The sequence below is a fragment of the Ranitomeya variabilis genome, chromosome 1, assembly GCF_051348905.1.
Source record: "Ranitomeya variabilis isolate aRanVar5 chromosome 1, aRanVar5.hap1, whole genome shotgun sequence".
NCBI lineage: Eukaryota > Metazoa > Chordata > Amphibia > Anura > Dendrobatidae > Ranitomeya > Ranitomeya variabilis.
Window position 1 is genome coordinate 262,319,360 of NC_135232.1, and position 23,258 is coordinate 262,342,617.

Genomic DNA, 23,258 nt, shown 5'->3' on the forward strand with positions numbered 1-23,258 from the left:
CACTACACCATCTCCGGTGTCTGTCCAGCCTCTGTTTGAAGACTTCAATTCTAGAATCATACATATGTGTAAATATAATACCTAGGAATCACTATTCAAATTTGTTATATTTTAAAATCAATACATCTTAATGGTTAACATATATTTTATAGAGACCGATATAGTAAACTTACTGAGTAATTCTGTCTTGTACCCACTGGTCAGTCAGACCAACAATAGACCACCTAAGTGAGGGAATGGAAAAAATGAAAGCTGATGTTTTTATTGATACCATTTTGATGCAGATACGATTGGGCGATTCTGAATGCGGAGATACCAAATATGTGTATGTTTGGTTTTTCATTATTGTTTTATTTTGAATGGGGTGAAATTAATCTTTATAATAATCTTTATTTTTATATAGCGCTAACATATTCCGCAGCGCTTTACAGTTTGCACACATTATCATCACTGTCCCCGATGGGGCTCACAATCTAAATTCCCCATCAGTATGTCTTTGAAATTGAACTTTTTTATTTTTTTAAATATTTTTATCCAAGAAGTATCGTTTCTCCTTGCGGAGATTGACATGTTAAGTGCAGCGCCCCAGAGTCCTGGTCGTTGCAGTACTGTCGCTCTGCCACTAAGGGGAGTGATGGTACGTCTGATGGCACTTAAGGAGCTCACCTGACCAGGTATCACAGACACCAATACACGTCACATTCTGGCCACCAGGGGAAGCAAAGGGTTCTATGTATTAGGCCACTCCTCACAATCTGGTAAAACTGGGGGCCGATAGGAAGTTAGTCAGAAGCTGACTGGGTTGGATCCAGGCAACATCCTGTGGCAGAGGGTGTTGCAGGGGAAGATTCAGGGGGGTCTCTGTCAGGGGTGGGATCCTGACAGTGGCCTAGCGAACAGAACAGAACGTTACGGAGCCACGCCTGCACTTGAATGCGGTGGCATCCTAAGGAAGGAAACGAAGCGAGGTTTACTGTGGAGAAGTGAGAAACGAGATCGCAGCAAAAAGGAGATAAAGCCAGTAGGAGTCGTGCCTTAAGATCATGGCAACATCCTACTGAGGTGCGTAGCCGGAACGCCGAGGAAGTATTTGGCTCCAAGCATTACTTCAAACAGCGGCAGGGCAGTTAATTATAAGTTGGCTGCCTCACCTAAATCACCTAAGCAGACATAGGGGGCAATTTTGGGAGAGGGGCGACGCTAGGGTCCCGGAAGAACTCCAGGCCTACCCGTCATACGGGTGCGTCCTATCCATATCATCTGGGGGACAGAGAAAGAACATCAGAATAGATACGAGTTGTGAGAGAAGAACATCAGAAACAGACACAACAGTTGTGAGGACTATCCCGTGGTGCTCAGCAGGGAAGTACAACACACAGGCGCTAGAAGGTAGGCACTGATTTCCACCTGCAAAGGAAACTCTGGAGGTGCCATCGGACCGGCCGGTCTCAGCCAGCCCTGTTAGCAGTGCTCTGGATTGTGGATCCTGAAGCCTTCAGTAAAGAGACTGCAACCCTGTGTCCTCGTTATTCATCGCGACTTGCACCACGCACCACCATCACACCTTTCATTGGATGCCCCTTAGCAGGGTCACGGACCGGGTCTAGCCACCGTGACAACCCCAGGACCGAGACAGAGAGGCCCGGTATCGAGTACCCCGCGGCCCTGCGTCTGGGGGCGCTCCACTAAGCATGCCGAGATGAGGAGACAAAGCCGCAATGCTCCTCTGGGAAATATGCTCATTATGCAAATTGTCTCTTCAGAGAGTAGAACTAGAACTCTAGTGCCACCTATTGGAAGTAGCAATCCTAACAGTCAATGTCGACCCTTTAAAGAGCCTTGTCACATGACTTAGGATAAAAGCCAAACCAGAATCTCAATTTGCAGACACTGTTTCGGGGTACTGCCCCTCGTCAGTGCAAAGTGGAGATCTGGTTTGGCTGACACTCAGACTAGAAGCAGCACTTGTCTGATCTGCTCTGCTAGATACAGGCGATGATCAGATCGCATAGAGGTCTGATGGAGAACTCTGGTTGTCATGCCAACCCATTAGTGACCAGCGATCAAGAGAAATGGTCACCGATAGGCAGGATGTCTGGCGTGCTCGCCGGAAGCGCGAGTTTAATGACACCGTCAGAAATAGACAGCGGCATTTAACAGGTTAACAGCTGTGGTTGGATCACGATTCCACCCGCAGCTGTTAGAGGCACATGTCAGCTGTTCAAAACAGCTGACATATGCCAGAAAAGATTTGGGCTCAGAGTCGAAGCCCACATCAAAGGGAGGGAGTCTGACGTGGGCGTATTATTACGCCTAACGTCGGAAAGGGGTTAAATTAAAAGCATCCTTCAACAAAAGAGTGTGCGGTGAATTCCTCCGTATATGGAGTAAGGTTTATTGTGTAACGCATACAGCACTCGTCAGACACTTGACATTTATGAAGAGGTGTGCACCTCTTCATGGATAAGGTGTGTGACTGTGCAACACCCCCACACTCTCACATCAAGGCCATCCAGAAAAAAAAATGCTGGTCTTGATGAATCAGGGCCTATATCTGGCCATTATGTGACTAATATCCTGCATTCTCACCAGTTTTCCCCTTTGCATGTCATATCTGTAACCCGTAATCTGTTCGGAGCAGAAAGCAGTAAATGAGTTGCATTGATTTTTCCCATAGACAACGTAGCACAGAGGGAAATAATGCCTGCCCTTCATTCACATTTTAGCTCCCAGAGAATAGCTGCAGCACCAAGGAGAATATTATACAGCAGAGCTGAGCTGTGTTGGTCTGAATCAACCTCTGACGTATGTTTTACTGCCTACCTCTGTTCCCTTCCCTGCTCCTCACCACTCTCCTGTGTCACATAACATCTGCAGTCTGTCAACTCGGATCAAGATGGAGCTGCTATTCCACAATGAATTCACAAATGAGTTCAGGAGGCAAGGGGAGGGTAAGAAGTGCCTGAAAATTCATGAAGGTGGCCAATTCTGATAAGATACAAAGTTTCTTACAAATCTCCTGTACTATTGATCTATGCAAAGTTTGTTGAAAGTACAGGTCTGCTTGAAGCCTGACCTAACTGCAACTCTCACTTTTCTTTTGCAGTAGTAGTTCCACATTTCCTATGTACGAGCTACTGTACATCACTTACCACAACATGTCATTAGAATCCTTTGACATGATCCAGGCCAATTCAAACATCATCATAGCGGACTAGCAAAGCAAGAAGTAAACACAAGATATAAGCACAGAATGATCACACAGTCAAAAATAATAACTAATAGTTACATAAAAGCTTTAAAGGGGATTTCCCATCTCCAAGATCATATCCCAATATGTAGCAGGTGTAATAATATTAGAAAATATCTCCAATTATCAGGACTAGAAATACCAACAGAGTATGAATATAAAACTATGAATACCAAATAAAATCTATTACCCAAAAAAAGTATTCAAGAAAAACTATAAAATAATGAATAATTATAATTTTATTAATAATTATAAAATCATGATTACACAAAAATCAGTTAAAAATATTGTAATAATATTATGCACATGCAAAAAACAATTGATGAGATAAAAAGAATTTATTAAAATTAATTTAAAAATTACAATTAAAAAAACCAACAATAGGTATATAACAAAAGTGTAGCAGGGGACAAGGAACACCAGACTGTATGGTAGACAATAACAAATAAGGTATCAGTTTTTCTGATTCGTTGTTGCTTACACCATGTTCAGGCATTGCAGAAGCTTAGGTATCCATGGATACAACCACTTACAGCTAACTAACTACATGAATAGTCGTAACCATAATATTAACAAATACCTGCAATTACCTGGTGTTTCGAATTTTTTTCTCGCTACGCTGTTTAGCGATCAGGTTAATCCTATTTTTTTATTGATAGATCGGGCAATTCTGAATGCGGCGATACCAGATATGTGTAGGTTTGATTTTTTTTCAATGTTTTATTTTGAATGGGGCAAAAGGGGGGGTGATTTAAACTTTTATATTTTTATACATTTTTTTTTTTTTTTTACTTTTGCCATGCTTCAATAGCCTCCATGGGAGGCTAGAAGCTGGCATAGCCTGATCGGCTCTGCTACATATGAGCGATCGTCAGATTGCCCCTATGTAGTAGATTTACTGCGTTGCTATGAGCGCCGACCACAGGGTGGCGCTCACAGCAATCCGTCATCAACAACCATAGAGGTCTTTAAGGAGACCTCTGGTTGTCATGCCGACACATCACTGACCCCCGATCACGTGATGCGTTTCACAGCGGCATTTAACTAGTTAATAGCGGCGGGTGGATCGTGATTCACATCTCAAAGATCCGATCCCAACATATAGTAAGTCTAATAATAATATTAACAAATACCTACAATTAGAAATGTAATATAGTTTTTCTGATTCGTTATGTCTCTTTCCTCATGTGCAGGCATTGCATGACCTTAGGTATCCATAGGTACGACCACTGATATACTGAGTTAGCTAGTTGCTAGTGGTTGTAACCATGGATACCAGAGTTCCTGCAATGCCTGCACATGAGAAAGGGGACATTAGGGAATCAGAAAAACCATACTACATTTCTAATTGAAGGAATTTACTAATATTATTACACCTACTACATCTTGTGATAACATCTTGGAGATGGAAATACCCCTTTAAGTGAAAAAGAATTGTTTACAAAAAAATATATACTGTGCCTAGCAACCCTCACCCCACTCCTATGCCCTCCTGCCATCCCGAAATAAGGGTGCAAAAAGATTATATAAGAGGGTCAGGATGTGGACAAACCACTACTCACAGATGTTCCATGGTATTCATACTGCTCATAGTCAAAAAGGATCTCCCTCCTGTAAGTTAGAAATAAAATTATAAGTGTTTAAGACGAAGTACCGGTCAAACAATTGGACACACCTGTTCCTGCAATGGTTTTCCTCGTTTTTATTGGAATGTGCACATTGTAGATTCTGACTGAGGGCCGCAAAACCACAAAGGAATACATATAACCACAAAGGAATACATATAGAAATACGTGTGAAAATAACCCATAATATGCATTCAAGGAAATCTGTCAGGTGATTTTTGTGTAGTATACTAATAGCATCCTTAAAAACTTAGTTACTTACCGGTAATGGGAATTTTTGGAACCCATGACTAGAGAAGAGCGATCCTTTCAAGGTTCGGTGAATGTCCCAAGGTTCGCCGAACATACCCGAACCCAATTGAATTCAATGAGGCAAAACAAAATGCATACAAAACACCTTCAAGGGGTCAAAACAGCTCCAATTAGGGGCGTACACCAGGAAAATCAACTGATGAAGAGTATAAATAGTATAATTGCGCAGCAAGGATGCATTGGACAGGGCTTGGACCAGCATTTGTAGCTTAAACATTGATCAGTAACAGGTGGATGAGTGACAGGCCTTGGTCTACCCTATCATCTAGGATTTGGGTGAATGGTGGGGCCATAGATTGAGCCTCAATATCACTGACTCTTCTGGCTGACGTCAATGCTACTATCAGAGCCGTTATAAGTGAAAGAACCTTCAGGGATGCAGATTCCATGGGTTCAAAAAGAAAGTCTGTTAAGGCTGTCAGGACCAAATTTAACCCCTTCATGACCCAGCCTATTTTGGCCTTAATGACCTTGCCGTTTTTTGCAATTCTGACCAGTGTCCCTTTATGAGGTAATAACTCAGGAACGCTTCAACGGATCCTAGCGATTCTGAGATTGTTTTTTCGTGACATATTGGGCTTCATGTTAGTGGTAAATTTAGGTCGATAATTTCTGAGTTTATTTGTGAAAAAAATGGAAATTTGGCGAAGATTTTGAAAATTTCGCAATTTTCACATTTTGAATTTTTATTCTGTTAAACCAGAGAGTTATGTGACACAAAATAGTTAATAAATAACATTTCCCACATGTCTACTTTACATCAGCACAATTTTGGAAACAAATTTTTTTTTTGCTAGGAAGTTATAAGGGTTAAAATTTGACCAGTGATTTCTCATTTTTACAACAAAATTTACAAAACCATTTTTTTTAGGGACCACCTCACATTTGAAGTCAGTTGGAGGGTTCTATATGGCTGAAAATACCCAAAAGTGACCCCATTCTAAAAACTTCACCCCTCAAGGTGCTCAAAACCACATTCAAGAAGTTTATTAACCCTTCAGGTGTTTCACAGCAGCAGAAGCAACATGGAAGTAAAAAATGAACATTTAACTTTTTAGTCACAAAAATGATCTTTTAGCGAAAATTTTTTTATTTTCCCAAGGGTAAAAGGAGAAACTGGACCACGAACGTTGTTGTCCAATTTGTCCTGAGTACGCTGATACCTCATATGTGGGAGTAAACCACTGTTTGGGCGCACGGCAGGGCTCGGAAGGGAAGGAGCGCCATTTGACTTTTTCAATGAAAAATTGGCTCCAATCTTTAGCGGACACCATGTCGCGTTTGGAGAGCCCCCGTGTGCCTAAACATTGGAGCTCCCCCACAAGTGACCCCATTTTGGAAACTAGACCCCCCAAGGAACTTATCTAGAAGCATAGTGAGCACTTTAAACCCCCAGGTGCTTCACAAATTGATCCGTAAAAATGAAACAGTACTTTTTTTTTTTCACAAAAAAATTATTTTAGCCTCAATTTTTTCATTTTCACATGGGCAACAGGATAAAATGGATCCTAAAATTTTTTGGACAATTTCTCCTGAGTACACCGATACCTCACATGTGGGGGTAAACCACTGTTTGGGCACATGGTAAGGCTCGGAAGGGAAGGAGCGCCATTTGACTTTTTGAATGAAAAATTATCTCCATCGCTAGCCGACACCATGTCGCGTTTGGAGAGCCCCTGTGTGCCTAAACATTGGAGCTCCCCTACAAGTGACCCCATTTTGGAAACTAGACCCCCCAAGGAACTTATCTAGATGCATAGTGAGCACTTATAACCCCCAGGTGCTTCACAGAAGTTTATAACGCAGAGCCGTGAAAATAAAAAATAATTTTTCTTTCCTCAAAAATGTTTAGCCCAGAATTTTTTATTTTCCCAAGGGTAATAGGAGAAATTGGACCCCAAATGTTGTTGTCCAGTTTGTCCTGATTACGATGATACCCCATATGTGGGGGTAAACCACTGTTTGGGCGCACGGCAGGGCTCGGAAGGGAAGGCACGCCATTTGGCTTTTTGAATGGAAAATTAGCTCCAATCATTAGCGGACACCATGTCGCGTTTGGAGAGCCCCTGTGTGCCTAAACATTGGAGCTCCCGCACAAGTGACCCCATTTTGGAAACTAGACCTCCCAAGGAACTAATCTAGATGCGTGGTGAGCACTTTGAACCCCCAAGTGCTTCACAGAAGTTTATAACGCAGAGCCATGAAAATAAAAAATAAATTTTCTTTTCTCAAAAATGATTTTTTAGCCCACAATTTTTTATTTTCCCAAGGGTAACAGGAGAAATTGGACCCCAAAAGTTGTTGTCCAGTTTCTCCTGAGTACGCTGATACCCCATATGTGGGGGTAAACCACTGTTTTGGCACACATCGGGGTTCGGAAGGGAAGTAGTGACGTTTTGAAATGCACTTTGATGTAATGCTCTGCGGGCGTCAGGTTGCGTTTGCAGAGCCCCTGATGTGCCTAAACAGTAGAAACACCCCACAAGTGACCCCATTTTGGAAACTAGACCCCTGAAGGAACTTATCTAGATGTGTGGTGAGCACTTTCAACCCCCAAGTGCTTCACAGAAGTTTATAACGCAGAGCCGTGAAAATAAAAAATAATTGTTCTTTCCTCAAAAATTATGTTTTAGCAAGTAATTTTTTATTTTTGCAAGGGTAACAGGAGAAATTGGACCCCAACAGTTGTTGCCCAGTTTGTCCTGAGTACGCTGGTACCCCAAATGTGGGGGTAAACCACTATTTGGGCGCATGTCGGGGCTTGGAAGGGAGGGAGCACCATTTGACTTTTTGAACGCAAGATTGGCTGGAATCAATGGTGGCGCCATGTTGCGTTTGGAGACCCCTGATGTGCCTAAACAGTGGAAACCCCTCAATTCTAACTTCAACACTAACCCCAACACACCCCTAATCCTAATCCCAACTGTAGCCATAACCCTAATCACAACCCTAACCCCAACACACCCCTAACCACAACCCTAACCCCAACACACCCGTAACCCTAATTCCAACCCTATCCCTAATCCTAACCCTAATCCCAACCCTAACCCTAATCCCAACCCTAACCACAACTGTAACCCCAACACACCCCTAACCCTATCCGTAACCCTAACCACAAGCCTAATCTTAACCCTATTTCCAACCCTAGCCCTAATTCCAACCCTAACTCTAATTCCAACCCTAAGGCTATGTGCCCACGTTGCGGATTCGTGTGAGATTCTTCCGCACGATTTTTGAAAAATCTGCAGGTAAAAGGCACTGCGTTTTACCTGCGGATTTACAGTGTTTTTTTGTGCGGATTTCACCTGCGGATTCCTATTGAGGAACAGGTGTAAAACGCTGCGGAATCCGCACAAAGAATTGACATGCTGCAGAAAATACAACGCAGCGTTTCTGCACGGAATTTTCCGCACCATGGGCACAGCGGATTTGGTTTTCCATAGGTGTACATGGTACTGTAAACCTGATGGAAAACTGCTACGAATTTGCAGCGGCCAATCCGCTGCGGATCCGCGGCCAATCCGCTGCGGATCCGCGGCCAAATCCGCACTGTGTGCACATGCCATAACCCTAACCCTACCCCTAACCCTACCCGTAACCCTAACCCTACCCCTAACCCTACCCCTAGTTCTAACCCTAACCCTAGTGGAAAAGGAAAAAAAAATATTTTCTTTATTTTATTATTGTCCCTACCTATGGGGGTGATAAAGGGGGGGTTTATTTATTATTTTTTTTATTTTGATCGCTGTGATAGAACCTACCACAGCGATCAAAATGTACTTGTAACGAATCTGCCGGCCGATTCGGCGGGCGCACTGAGCATGCGCCCGCCATTTTGGAAGATGACGGCGCCCATGGAGAAGACGGACCGACACCGGGAGCCTCGGTAAGTATAAGGGGGGGGGGGGAGATCGGGGCACGGGGGGGGGGGCGTCGAAGCACGGGGGGGTGACATAGGAGCACGGGGGGAGCGGACAGGAGGACGGGGGAGTGGAGCACAGGACGGAGGGGACTACGGGACAGATTGGTGGCTTGGGGGGGCGATCGGTGGCTTGGGGGGGCGATCGGTGGGGAGGGGTCACTTCAGTATTTCCAGCCATGGCCGATGATATTGCAGCATCGGCCATGGCTGGATTGTAATATTTCACCAGTTTTTTAGGTGAAATATTACAAATCGCTCTGATTGGCAGTTTCACTTTCAACAGCCAATCAGAGCGATCGTAGCCACGGGGGGGTGAAGCCACCCCCCCTGGGCTGAAGCACCACTCCCCCTGTCCCTGCAGATCGGGTGAAATTGGAGTTAACCCTTTCACCCGATCTGCAGGGACGCGATCATTCCATGACGCATACGCTGCGTCACAGTTCGGATTGGCACCGGCTTTCATGACGCAGCGTATGCGTCAAAGGTCGGGAAGGGGTTAAGTGCCACGGTATTAAATTTACTTTAGAAATGGGCCTATATCTTAATGATACTGTTTTAAATAGTGAAACTCAATAATTACTAACCAGATCACAGCTGTACAGCGCCCCACGTGCCGCCACCTACACTTTTAGGGTACTGGTGGAAAACCCCTATCTCAAGGCCTTTCTGCAAAAATTCCAAGAAATTCCCCACTGGAGCTCCCTCTTTGACCCTGAAGAGGATAAACATTTTCTCCAAGTCCTAGCATATATCCTGGCCGTGACTGCTGGCACCTGCCTGCAGAAAGTTTTTTTTTTCCCTTCAGTATATACAGATATTCATTATGCAAACTAGGGGGCGGGTCAGTGAGGGATCAGTGACCTGTCAGCAGTCTGCATTATGAATACCTAATCAGAGCACCACATGAAGACCCCCCACAGGCCCGCCCCGGGGCACGAGCATATCATTAACACAAAACTGAAAATAAAGATAGAAAAAGAACCACAAAACGGATTTGATCAACCAAGGTATCATTTTAATCAGTATAACGGCGCCAACCTGACATGACACTGTGTGTAGGTTACTGCGCACAATCCTGTTGACAGGTTCCCTTTAAGAAATGTGTCTGCTTCTCTTTCCCGGGGATCTCTCAATGCCCCCATATCATGAAAGGGGAGAGAAGCTCTTTTGGAAGCCTTGGCTATTGCAATGTCCAGCTTAGGGGCTTTCTCCCTTAACGACTAAGATGACTCGTCAAAGGGGTATTTTCTCTTGAAAGAAGGTGGTAGGGAGCCCTTCCTTTCAATCTTCTTCCATTCTTTTTGCACTAAAGCCCTGATATTTTCATTCAATGGGAAGGACCTTCGTTTCCTCTGGTCTAGGACTCGGAACATTATATTCTGCACTGACTTCTCAGGTCTAGTATCCATAATGCCCATAGTGGATCTAATTTCACTAGCCTGTCCACTTCCTCAAGAGGAAAACAATGGCGCCCTGACTCACTATCTGATGCGGAGTTCAGTAAGGAAGAAGCACCAAGTCATCACCGAAGTCAGATTTAGTGGAAACGTCAGATGTCGGGGATGCCTCCCTAAGGCTTCTTTCACACTTGCGTCGGTACGGCTCCGTCGCTAAGCGTTGGCGCGATGTACCGACGCACGTTGTGAAAATTTGGCACGACGTGGGCAGCGGTTGCAGTTTTTCAACGCATCCGCTGCCCATTCTGAAGTCCGGGGAGGAGGGGACGGAGTTCCGGCCGCGCATGCGCGGTAGAAAATGGCAGACATGACATATATGAAAAAACGTTCCCTTGAACGTTTTTTCGTGCCGACGGTATGCCAAAACACGACGGATCCAGTGCACGATGGACGCGACGTATGGCCATACGTCACGATGCGTCGGCAATACAAGTCAATGGGCAAAAAATGCATCCTTCGGGAAAATTTGCAGGATCCGTTTTTTTGCCCAAAACAACGAATTGCGACGGATTAAAAAAAAAAGCAAGTGTGAAAGTAGCCTAACCCTTCTATCCTTCTTCCCTTTCTGTACCTCTTTCTGGGAAAGGGATCTAAGGGACTCTAATCTCTGCTCTTATGATGGACCTTAAACCGGTGGTAAAGCTAGGGGTCTTCTTCCACCACTGTCTGCTCTGTACAGGACTAACAGAGCCTCTTCTGGCTTATCGGGCAATAAGGTCTTACGCAGAGCATATTCTTTGTGCTTGGTTTTAGCCACATACTTCTTTACCTGGCAATAAATGACAAGAAAGAAGGGGAACCACCTTACAAAGTGAACTTTCACAAAGATCAGTTACCATCTTGCCGTAATCAATTGGTACCTCTGATTATAGGACAGACATCTCACCCGGGAGATCATCCATGGAGGCTGTGGATTTGTCCACTTTGCTGGAGCTTCCCTGACTGGATCTGCTCTCCCTAGACAACTCCCGTCTCTCTGTGGTTCGACTGCCCCCTCTACTGACACGGGAATGACGATGCTCCACTCGCTCCTGGAGCTTCCCATGCGGCTGCTCCAAATCTGTCTCAAATCTTACAAGTGATATAGGAAGCCCTGAGCAGAGGCGCCACCTTACCTTTATATTAGTATCTGTGCTCACAGGTACCTCCGGCTCAAGTCTGACACCTCCTCATGCCGTCATCATCACATCTCCCACAGGGAGCATCTTCCCGCATCCTCCACACACCTACCGGTGTAACACTCTGGTGCAGTCACCCCCTGGGCACGTCACTGGACAACGTCATCAGCTGCGCCCCCTGGCCGCGTCACCACTCATCACTTCTGGTTTCAGCCACGCGTCGCGGGGAGGCCATAACAGGGCAAGCCACTGCTACACTCGCCTGCGCCATGCCAGAGCCGTCCATCCCCAGTCAGGGAATGCCGCTCACCTTGCGCCATCTCACGTGTGAAGTAGCCTTGGACCCACCATAGTGCTTCTAGACATCCTGCACCAGCTGAGGCAGAGAAGGGATCCCTGCCTGAGACGGCCGGGCCAGATCTGGGAAGGTACTTTCGTCTTCTAAGTCTTCACAGGTAAGCCTGCACAGGTTCCCCCATCAAGAACAGGAATCCAACTGATGCGAGGGAGAGGTGCTGCCTTTTTAGTCTATAGGTTTCCGGTCCTTGGTGGTGAGATCCCGTCTCATGTTGCTGTCAACGGTGATTGATAAATAGGGCTTGGGCAGCATTTTCAAGATATGCAACTTGTTTCTCTACGTGGCCCCGTTGTGTTCCTGTAAGCCCCAGACAAATTTATTGTCATACACCTCTCTGCACTGGCATCACTGATTCAGTCAGACTGCTGTGCTACTCGCCCGAGGATCGCATTGCAATCCTCCGACTGGCTGTATGCTCTCCTGACCTGAGAGTGGCAGCTGAATAGAAATACATGCTGTCACGCTCACGTCATGAGAGCAAATGGCCAGTCCGAGGATTGCTTTGTGATCCTCGGGAGAATAAGACGGCAATCTGACTAAATCAGTGAAACCGGCTGGGAGGGGTGAACATTTATTTGGCATTTACATACGCTTCACTTGCCAGAGCGGATTTAAATGTGAAATGAATATTCACTTCTTCACCCGCCGATAATCTAGCCCACCCATCCCAGCCAGCGTCACTGATTAGGAGCAGTCAAACTGCCGAGTTACTCGCCCGGGGATCATATCGCAATCCTTGGACTGGCCGTCTGCTCTCCTAACCTCAGCGTGACAGCATGTATTTCTATGCAGCTGTAACCCTCAGGTCAGGAGAGCTGATGGCCTGTCAAAGGATTGTGATGTGATCCTCAGGCATACAGCAGTGCAGAATGGTGGGCGGCATTATGGTTGAGGGAAAGGGTGAATATTCATTTTCCATTTACATATGATTGACTTGCCAGCGCACGATAATAAATTTGCCCGGGGCTTACATGAACACAATGGGGCAACATAGATAAATAAAGGTTAAATATCCTGAAATAGGATTTGGATAGCCCTTTCAGGATACCATTAGTATACTACACAAATATCCATTGACAGATTCCCTATAAACCTTAGATTTCCCAAAGCACATCTCTTATACTCTTTTACAACCTCTTGCTATTCTCTAAAACCGCTTCATCAGATCTTCACCTAGAATGGTTTTCCAATAGTTATGAAGGAATTCCCAGAGGTGCAAAGCATTAGCAATATTAAACTGAATTTAATTGGTCTTTAACCCCTTCACCCCCAAGGGTGGTTTGCACGTTATGGACCGGGCCAATTTTTACAATTCTGACCACTGTCCCTTTATGAGGTTATAACTCTGGAACGCTTCAACGGATCCCGGTGATTCTGACATTGTTTTCTCGTGACATATTGTACTTCATGATAGTGGTAAAATTTCTTTGATATTGCCTGCGTTTATTTGTGAAAAAAACGGATATTTGGCGAAAATTTTGCAATTTTTCAACTTTGAATTTTTATGCAATTAAATCACAGTGATATGTCACACAAAATACTAATAAGTAACATTTCCCACATGTCTACTTTACATCAGCCCAATTTTGGAACCAAAATTTTTTTTTGTTAGGGAGTTATAAGGGTTAAAATTTGACCAGCAATTTCTCATTTTCACAACACCATTTTTTTTTTAGGGACCACATCTCATTTGAAGTAATTTTGAGGGGTCTATATGATAGAAAATACCCACGTGTGACACCATTCTAAAAACTGCACCCCTCAAGGTGCTCAAAACCACATTCAAGAAGTTTATTAACCCTTCAGGTGTTTCACAGGTATTTTTGGAATGTTTAAATAAAAATGAGCATTTAACTTTTTTTTCACACAAAATTTACTTCAGCTCCAATTTGTTTTATTTTACCAAGGGTAACAGGAGAAAATGGACGCCAAAAGATGTTGTACAATTTGTCCTGAGTACGCCAATACCCCATATGTGGGGGTAAACCACTGTTTGGGCGCATGACAGAGCTCGGAAGCGAAGGAGCGCCATTTGACTTTTCAATGCAAAATTGACTGGAATTGAGATGGGACACCATGTTGCGTTTGGAGAGCCCCTGATATGCCTAAACATTGAAACCCCCCACAAGTGACACCATTTTGGAAAGTAGACCCCCTAAGGAGCTTATCTAGAGGTTTGGTGAGCACTTTGACCCACCAAGTGCTTCACAGAAGTTTATAATGCAGAACCGTAAAAATAAAAAATCATATTTTTTCACAAAAATTATCTTTTCACCCCCAATTTTTTATTTTCCCAAGAGTAAGAGAAGAAATTGGACCCCAAAAGATGTTTTACAATTTGTCCTGAGTACGCTGATACCCCATATGTGGGGGTAAACCACTGTTTGGGCGCATGGCAGAGCTCGGAAGGGAAGGAGCGCCATTTGACTTTTCACTGCAAAATTGACAGGAATTGAGATGGGACGCCATGTTGCGTTTGGAGAGCCACTGATGTGCCTAAACATTGAAACCCCCCCACAAGTGACACCATTTTGGAAAGTAAACCCCCTAAGGAACTTATCTAGAGGTGTAGTGAGCACTTTGACCCACCAACTGCTTCACAGAAGTTTATAATGCAGAGCCGTAAAAATAAAACAAACATTTTTTTCCCACAAAAATTATTTTTTAGCCCCCAGTTTTGTATTTTCCTGAGGGTAACAGGAGAAATTGGACCCCAAAAGTTGTTGTCCAATTTGTCCTGAGTACGCTGATACCCCATATGTGGGGGGGAACCACTGTTTGGGTGCATGGGAGGGCTCGGAAGGGATGGAGCGCCATTTTGAATGCAGACTTAGATGGAATGGTCTGCAGGCGTCACATTGCGTTTGCAGAGCCCTAATGTACCTAAACAGTAAAAAAAAAAACACAAGTGACACCATTTTGGAAAGTAGACCCCCTAAGCAACTCATCTAGATGTGTTGTGAGAGTTTTGAACCCTCAAGTGTTTCACTACAGTTTATAACGCATAGCCGTGAAAAAAAAAAAAAAACATTTTCACCCCAAAATTATTTTTTAGCCCCCAGTTTTGTATTTTCCCAAGGGTAACAGGAGAAATTGGACCCCAAAAGTTGTTGTCCAATTTGTCCCGAGTACGCTGATACCCCATATGTGGGGGGGAACCACTGTTTGGACGCATGGGAGGGCTCGGAAGGGAAGGAGCGCCATTTGGAATGCAGACTTAGATGGAATGGTTTGCAGGCGTCAGATTGCATTTGCAGAGGCCCTAATGTACCTAAACAGTAGAAACCCACCACAAGTGACACCATTTTGGAAAGTAGACCCCCTAAGGAACTCATCTAGATGTGTTGTGAGAGCTTTGAACCCCCAATTGTTTCACTACAGTTTATAACGCAGAGCCATGCAAATAAAAAATATTTTTTTTCCACAAAAATTATTTTTTAGCCTCCAGTTTTGTATTTTCCCAAGGGTAACAGGAGAAATTGGACCCCAAAAGTTGTTCTCCAATGTGTTCCGAGTACGCTGATACCCCGTTTACTTTTTCAACGCAGAATTGGCTGAAATTGAGATCGGACGCCATGTCGCGTTTGGAGAGCCCCTGATGTGCCTAAACAGTGGAAACCCCCCAATTATAACTGAAACCCTAATCCAAACACACCCCTAACCCTAATTCCAACGGTAACCGTAACCACACCTCTAACCCAGACACACCCCTAACCCTAATCCCAACCCTATTCCCAACCGTAGATGTAGTCCAAACCCTAACCCTAACTTTAGCCCCAACCCTTAACCCTAACTTTAGCCCCAACCCTAACTGTAGCCTTAACCCTAACCCTAGCCCCAACCCTAACCCTAGCCCCAACCCTAACCCCAACCCTAACCCTAGCCCCAACCCTAACCCTAACCCTAATGGTAAAATGGAAATAAATACATTTTTTTAATTTTTTTATTTTTCCCTAACTAAGGGGGTGATGAAAGGGGGTTTGATTTACTTTTATAGCGGGTTTTTTAGCGGATTTTTATGATTGGCGGCTGTCACACACTGAAAGAAGCTTTTTATTGCAAAAAATATTTTTTGCGTTACCACATTTTGAGAGCTATAATTTTTTCATATTTGAGTCCACAGAGTCATGTGAGGTCTTGTTTTTTGCGGAACGAGTTGACGTTTTTATTGATAACATGTTCAGGCACGGGAGATTTTTTGATCGCTTTTTATTCCGATTTTTGTGAGGCAGAATGATCAAAAACCAGCTATTCATGAATTTCTTTTGGGGGAGGCGTTTATACCGTTCCGCGTTTGGTAAAATTGATAAAGCAGTTTTACTCTTCGGGTCAGTACGATTACAGCAATACCTCATTTACATCATTTTTTTTATGTTTTGGCGCTTCTATACGATAAAAACTATTTTATAGAAAAAATAATTATTTTGGCATCGCTTTATTCTGAGGACTATAACTTTTTTATTTTTTCGCTGATGATGCTGTATGGCGGCTCGTTTTTTGCGGGACAAGATGACGTTTGCAGCGGTACCATGTTTATTTATATCCGTCTTTTTGATCGCGTGTTATTCCACTTTTTGTTTGGCGGTATGAGAATAAAGCGTTGTTTTTTGCCTCGTTTTTTTTTATTTATTTTTTTTTTACGGTGTTTACTGCAGGGGTTAACTAGTGATATGGTTTTATAGGTGGGGTCGTTACGGACGCGGCGATACTAAATATGTGTACTTTTATTGTTTGGTTTTTTTTATTTAGATAAAGGAATGTATTTATGGGAATATTATTTTTTTTTTTTCTTTATTTAGGAATTTTTTTTTTTATTTTTTTTTTTACACATGTGGGAATTTTTTTTACTTTTTTACTTTGTCCCAGGGGGGGACATTACAGATCTCCGATCTCACTTACAGCCGTGCAGGCTGCAGCTTTCATCTGCAGCCTGCTCGGCACCCGGAAGTGATCCCTGCAGGACCCGGATGCAGCCCCGCGGCCATTTTGGATCCGGGGCCTGCAGGGATAGGAGGTAGGAGACCCCCGGAGCAACGCTATCACATCGTGTTGCTCCGGGGGTCTCAGGGAAGCACGCAGGGAGCCCCCTCCCTGCGCGATGCTTCCCTGTACCGCCGGCACACCGCGATCATGTTTGATCGCGGTGTGCCGGGGGTTAATGTGCCGGGGGCGGTCCGTGACCGCTCCTGGCACATAGTGCCGGATGTCAGCTGCGATAGGCAGCTGACACCCGGCCGCGATCGGCCGCGCTCCCCCCGTGAGCGCGGCCGATCGTGCTGGACGTACTATTCCGTCCTTGGGAATTAGGGCCCACCCCACATGGACGGAATAGTACGTCCGATGACAGAAAGGGGTTAATATTTACGAACTATAGAGCATCACAATATATAAATCTAATCATCCTCATCTTACCTACGTGCCTCCCACTCTCTTCTCTGACGTCTTCTCTCAATTCGTCTTTCTACAGCTCCCTTTGAAAGAAAAGTAAAAGTAAATGAATCATTTTAGAGGTTTTGCAATCACATCCAACATGCTTAGAATTTAGTTACATAGCATACCATGTGCATGACTGGTGGGTATCAGCGAACACATCATCTGCACCATTCACTCCCTGATGCTGAAGTGAGTGGCGCCAGAGAACACCTTTAATCCCTTGATGCATATTTACGTTGCATATGTTGTGTTCCCGACTTTGATCTGGTTTTATTGCCACATCTTTGCAATAAGATGCATTAAGAGGCGATCAAAACTTCTACACCAAAATGGTATCAATAAATACCATCAGGTCAGGGGACAAAAAAAAGCCAACACCCAGCCCCAGAGACTGAAAAATGAAAACGCTACGGGTCTTGGAAAATGACCTCAAACGCAAAAAGTTTTTCATACAAATTTCAGATTTTTTTTTCACCACTTAAATGAAAAACAAACTATTCATGTTTGGTATCTTTGTACCTGTACTGACCTGGAGAATCATATTACCAGGTCAGTTTTACCATACAGGTAACATGGCAAATAAAAATTGTGTAATTCAAAAGTACAACTCATCCTGCAAAAAACAAGCTTTCATATGGCTATGTTGACAGAAATATAAAAAAAAGTTATGGCTCTTGGAAGAAGAGGTCGCAAAAGCAAAAACCAACGTGCTGAAGGTGTTATCAAAAAGATCCAAATGCATAATGTGTGATTAACTATTTAATTTTACGGTACCTCATCAAAGCGCCTGCGCTTTCCAGATGGCTCGGAGCCTTCACTTTCATTCCCAGAATCGTCTTCCTCCTCTTCATCTTCATCATCCCGGAAAATGTCATCATAGGCAGGTATTTCAAGATCATCATCCTGTTTAATAAGTAACTTTATCTGTGTAACACATAAATAATTATTCTCAATGTACTCCTGATTGCAAAACAAAAATAAAATATTAATTCTATTAATTATCATACATTCCAGACATACCTGGGTATCATTGTATACATTTACTACATCTATTGGTCGGTGGGTGTCACATATGAAAAAAACGGTCTCTTCCTGAGGTTGCAGAGTTTCCAAAAGATCAACGTTTGCACCACAATTTAACAGGACAAAGTACTGGAACTAAAAAAAAAAAATAAAAAAATTAAAAAAAAAAAAGAAAAGATTACAGTGGAAGCTGTTATACATTTTTTATTTTTTTTTTACAATGTTGATCAGAATAACAAGAGGAAACTTATGAATGAAGTCTGCAAACAAGGATTTAAAGTTAAACTGTCAGATCCTATAACTGTTCAAACCTGCTATGGAGAAAGATGTTCAGAATCCTGTATCCCAATATCGTCTTTTAAGTGGCTCTTTACAACAGCATTTGTCTAAAAATCTAAGTTTCTTACCGGTAATGGGATTTTCCAGAGCCCATGACAGCACCACCTGAGAGAGGATCCTCCCATCCAGGGCAGGAAACCTAATGAAATGAAAGGGTGGCACCTCTACTGCACATCAGTTAATTTACAGAGCACGAGAGGACCTCCAAACAATTAATACATGCCTTCACCAAGTTATCACCACACTCTATAACTCTAAATGTAATCACTCCACCTGAAAAGTGCACCCACAACCGGTGATGGGGGGGGGGGGGGGGGATTGGTAATTAGCAGTGCTGTCATGGGCTCTGGAAAATCCCATTACCAATAAGTAACAGATTTTTCCTTCACCCATGACACCACCACCTGAGAGATTTATATAGAATTAACAATCCAGCTTAGGGGGAGGGAGCACCGCTTGTACATCCAGCCTGAAGTGCCTATAGAAGGTTGAAGGAGAGGATCAAGTTGCTGCCTTACATATCTGGTTGATACCCCCACCTTCTCTGCCCAAGAAGTCACAATCGCTCGAGTACAGTGATGCCTTCTGGTATTGACACACTACTGGCCACATAAGCTATACTAATAGCCTCCCCAATCCACCTTGCTAAGGTACTCAGACTTTAAACCCTTTCCTAGCTCCCTGAAAGGACATGAACAACGATTGGGTTTCCTCCACTTAGTAGCTTCTATATATTTAACTAGCTGAAGAGCCCGGCGTTGCCTGGGCATAGTAAATATCTGTGGTTAGTTATAGCACCTCACTTCTCTTATTTTCCCATCACGCCTCTCATTTTCCCCCTCACATCTCTCATTTTCTCCCTCACACCTCTCACTTTCTCCCTCACACCTCTCATTTTCCCCCTCACACCTCTCATTTTCCCCCTCACACCTCTCATTTTCCCCCTCACACCTCTCATTCCCCCCTAACACTTGTCATTTCGACCTCACATCTGTCATTTTCCGATCACTCCACTATTTTCCCTCACTCCTCTCATTTTGCACTCACACCTTTTCATTTTCACCTCACACCTCTCATTTTCACCTCAGTATATACATGTTTGTCATCTCCCTTATATATAGTATACACCTGTATGTCATCTCCTGTATGTAGTATATACCTGTATGTCATCTCCCCTGTATATAGTATATACCTGCTGTGTGTCATCTCCCCTGTATACAGTATATACCTGTATGTCATCTCCTCCTATATATAGTATATACCTGTATGTAATCTCCTTCTGTATATAGTATATACCTGTGTGTCATCTCACCTATATATAGTATATATCTGTGTGTCATCTCCTCCTGTATATAGTATATACCTGTATGTCATCTCCTCCTATACATAGCATATACCTGTATGTCATCTCCTCCTGTATATACTATATACCTGTAGGTAATCTGCTCCTGTATATAGTATATACCTGTGTGTCATCTCCTCCTGTATATAGTATATACCTGTATGTCATCTCCTCCTGTATGTAGTATGTACCTGTATGTCATCTCCTCTATATAGTATATACATGGGTGTCATCTCTCCTGTATATAGTATATATCTGTGTGTCATCTCCTCCTGTATATAGCATATACCTGTGTGTCATCTCCCCTGTAAATAGTATATACCTGTGTGTCATCTCCTCCTGTATATAGTATATATCTGTATGTCATCTCCTCCTGTATTAGACCTCGTTCACACGTTATTTGGTCAGTATTTTTACCTCAGTATTTGTAGGCTAAATTGGCAGCCTGATAAATCAGCAGTATATATTAGCCCACACATACACATAATAGACTGGTCATGTGACTGAGAGCTGCCGGATTCCTATATGGTACATTTGTTGCTCTTGTAGTTTGTCTGCTTATTAATCAGATTTTTATTTTTGAAGGATAATACCAGACTTGTGTGTGTTTTAGGGCGAGTTTCGTGTGTCAAGTTGTGTGTGTTGAGTTGCATGTGGCGACATGCATGTAGCGACTTTTGTGAGATGAGTTTTGTGTGGCGACATGCGTGTAGCAACTTTTTGTGTGTCGAGTTGCATGTGACAGGTTAGTGTAGCAAGTTGTGTGCAGCAAGTTTTGCGCATGGCGAGTTTTATGTGTGGTGCCTTTTGAGTATGTGCAAGTTTTGTGTGAGGCAACTTTTGCATGTGTTGGAACTTTTGTGCATGTGGCAATTTTTCCGCGTGTGCAAGTTTTGCATGTGGCGAGTTTTCCATGAGGTGAGTTTTGCACGTGTGGCGAGTTTTGCATGTGGAGAGTTTTGCGCTGCGACTTTTGTGTTTCGACTTTTATGTGGCGAGGTTGGTGTATGTGTGGTGAAATGTGTGCTGAGGGTGGTATATGTGTTCGAGCACGTGGTAGTGTGTGGCGCATTTTGTGTGTGTGTTCATATCCCCGTGGTGGTGTGGTGATTATCCCATGTCGGGGCCCCACCTTAGCAACTGTACAGTATATACTCTTTGGCGCCATCGCTCTCATTCTTTAAGTCCCCCTTGTTCACATCTGGCAGATGTTAATTTGCCTCCAACACTTTTCCTTTCATTTTTTCCCCATTATGTAGATAGGGGCAAAATTGTTTGGTGAATTGGAAAGCGAGGGGTTAAAATTTCACCTCACAACATAGCTTTGACGCTCTCGGGGTCCAGACGTGTGACTGTGCAAAATTTTGTGCCTGTAGCTGCGACGGTTCAGATGCCAATCCCGGACATACACACACACATACATACACACATTCAGCTTTATATATTAGACTAGCTGTACTACCCGGCTTCGCCCGGGTTAATGACTGCTGTTAGCAAAATAGAATGTGTTAACAAAAATTTATTCTGCACACAAAAACCACAAAACAAATAGATAGAAATGTAATTATTAAAAGGCAAAAACCAAGCTAATAGAAGAATTTCACAACATATATTAGCTTTGTGATACTGAGAATGTCTTTGTTGCCTATATTAACCAATCAGAGCTCAGGTTAATTAACTGTAGCAAAATAGAAGCTGAGCTGTGATTGGTTGCTATTGGCAGCCTGATAAATCCCCAGCCAACAGGAAGCCCTCCCCCCTGGCAGTATATATTAGCTCACACATACACATAATAGACAGGTCATGTGACTGACAGCTGCCGTATTTCCTATATGGTACATTTGTTGCTCTTGTAGTTTGTCTGCTTATTAATCAGATTTTTATTTTTGAAGGACAATACCAGACTTGTGTGTGTTTTAGGGCGAGTTTCATGTGTCAAGTTGTGTGTGTTGAGTTGCGTGTGGCGACATGCATGTAGCGACTTTTGTGAGATGAGTTTTGTGTGGCGACATGCGTGTAGCAACATTTTGTGTGTCGAGTTGCATGTGACAGGTTAGTGTAGCAAGTTGTGTGCAGCAAGATTTGTGCATGGCGAGTTTTGCGCGTGGCGAGTTTTATGTGTGGTGCGTTTTGAGTATGTGCAAGTTTTGTGTGAGGCAACTTTTGCATGTGGTGCAACTTTTGTACATGTGGCAATTTTTCTGTGTGTGCAAGTTTTGCATGAGGTGAGTTTTCCATGAGGTGAGTTTTGCGCGTTGCGAGTTTTGAGTGGTGACTTTTGTGTTTCGACTTTTATGTGGCGAGGTTGGTGTGTGTGTGGTGAATTGTGTGCTGAGGGTCGTATATGTGTTCAAGCACGTGGTAGTGTGTGGTGCATTTTGTGTTTGTGTTCATATCCCCGTGTGTGGTGAGTATCCCATGTCAGGGCTCCACCTTAGCAACTGTACGGTATATACTCTTTGTCGCCATCGCTCTCATTCTTTAAGTCCTCATTGTTCACATCTGGCAGCTGTCAATTTTCCTCCAACACTTTTCCCTTCACTTTTTCCCCATTATGTAGATAGGGGCAAAATTGTTTGGTGAATTGGAACGCGCGGGGTTAAAATTTCACCTCACAACATAGCCTATGACGCTCCCGGGGTCCAGACGTGTGACTGTGCAAAATTTTGTGGCTGTAGCTGCGACGGTGCAGATGCCAATCCCGGACATACACACATACATACATACACACATTCAGCTTTATATATTAGATATACCTGTATGTAATCTCCTGTATATAGTATATATCTGTGTGTCATCTCCTCCTGTATATAGTATATACCTGTATGTCATCTCCTCCTATACATAGCATATACCTGTATGTCATCTCCTCCTGTATATACTATATACCTGTAGGTAATCTGCTCCTGTATATAGTATATACCTGTGTGTCATCTCCTCCTGTATGTAGTATGTACCTGCATGTCATCTCCTCCTCTATATAGTATATACCTGTGTGTCATCTCCTCCTGTATATAGTATATACCTGTGTGTTATCTCCCCTGTAAATAGTATATACCTGTGTGTCATCTCCTCCTGT

General features: G+C 43.5%; 1 protein-coding gene across 1 annotated transcript in view; it reads right to left on the reverse strand.

Annotated features, from left to right (window-relative positions):
* CDC45 (cell division cycle 45) overlaps positions 1 to 23,258 on the reverse strand; it is a 64,797-nt gene that overhangs the window by 17,966 nt on the left and 23,573 nt on the right. Inside the window, exons 4-9 of the mRNA XM_077293410.1 lie at positions 18,496 to 18,633; positions 18,250 to 18,399; positions 17,455 to 17,513; positions 4,813 to 4,861; positions 3,153 to 3,214; positions 174 to 224 (exon numbers count right to left, since the gene is read on the reverse strand). Coding sequence (XP_077149525.1) covers positions 174 to 224; positions 3,153 to 3,214; positions 4,813 to 4,861; positions 17,455 to 17,513; positions 18,250 to 18,399; positions 18,496 to 18,633 — 509 coding nt within the window. The remainder of the gene's footprint in view (positions 1 to 173; positions 225 to 3,152; positions 3,215 to 4,812; positions 4,862 to 17,454; positions 17,514 to 18,249; positions 18,400 to 18,495; positions 18,634 to 23,258) is intronic.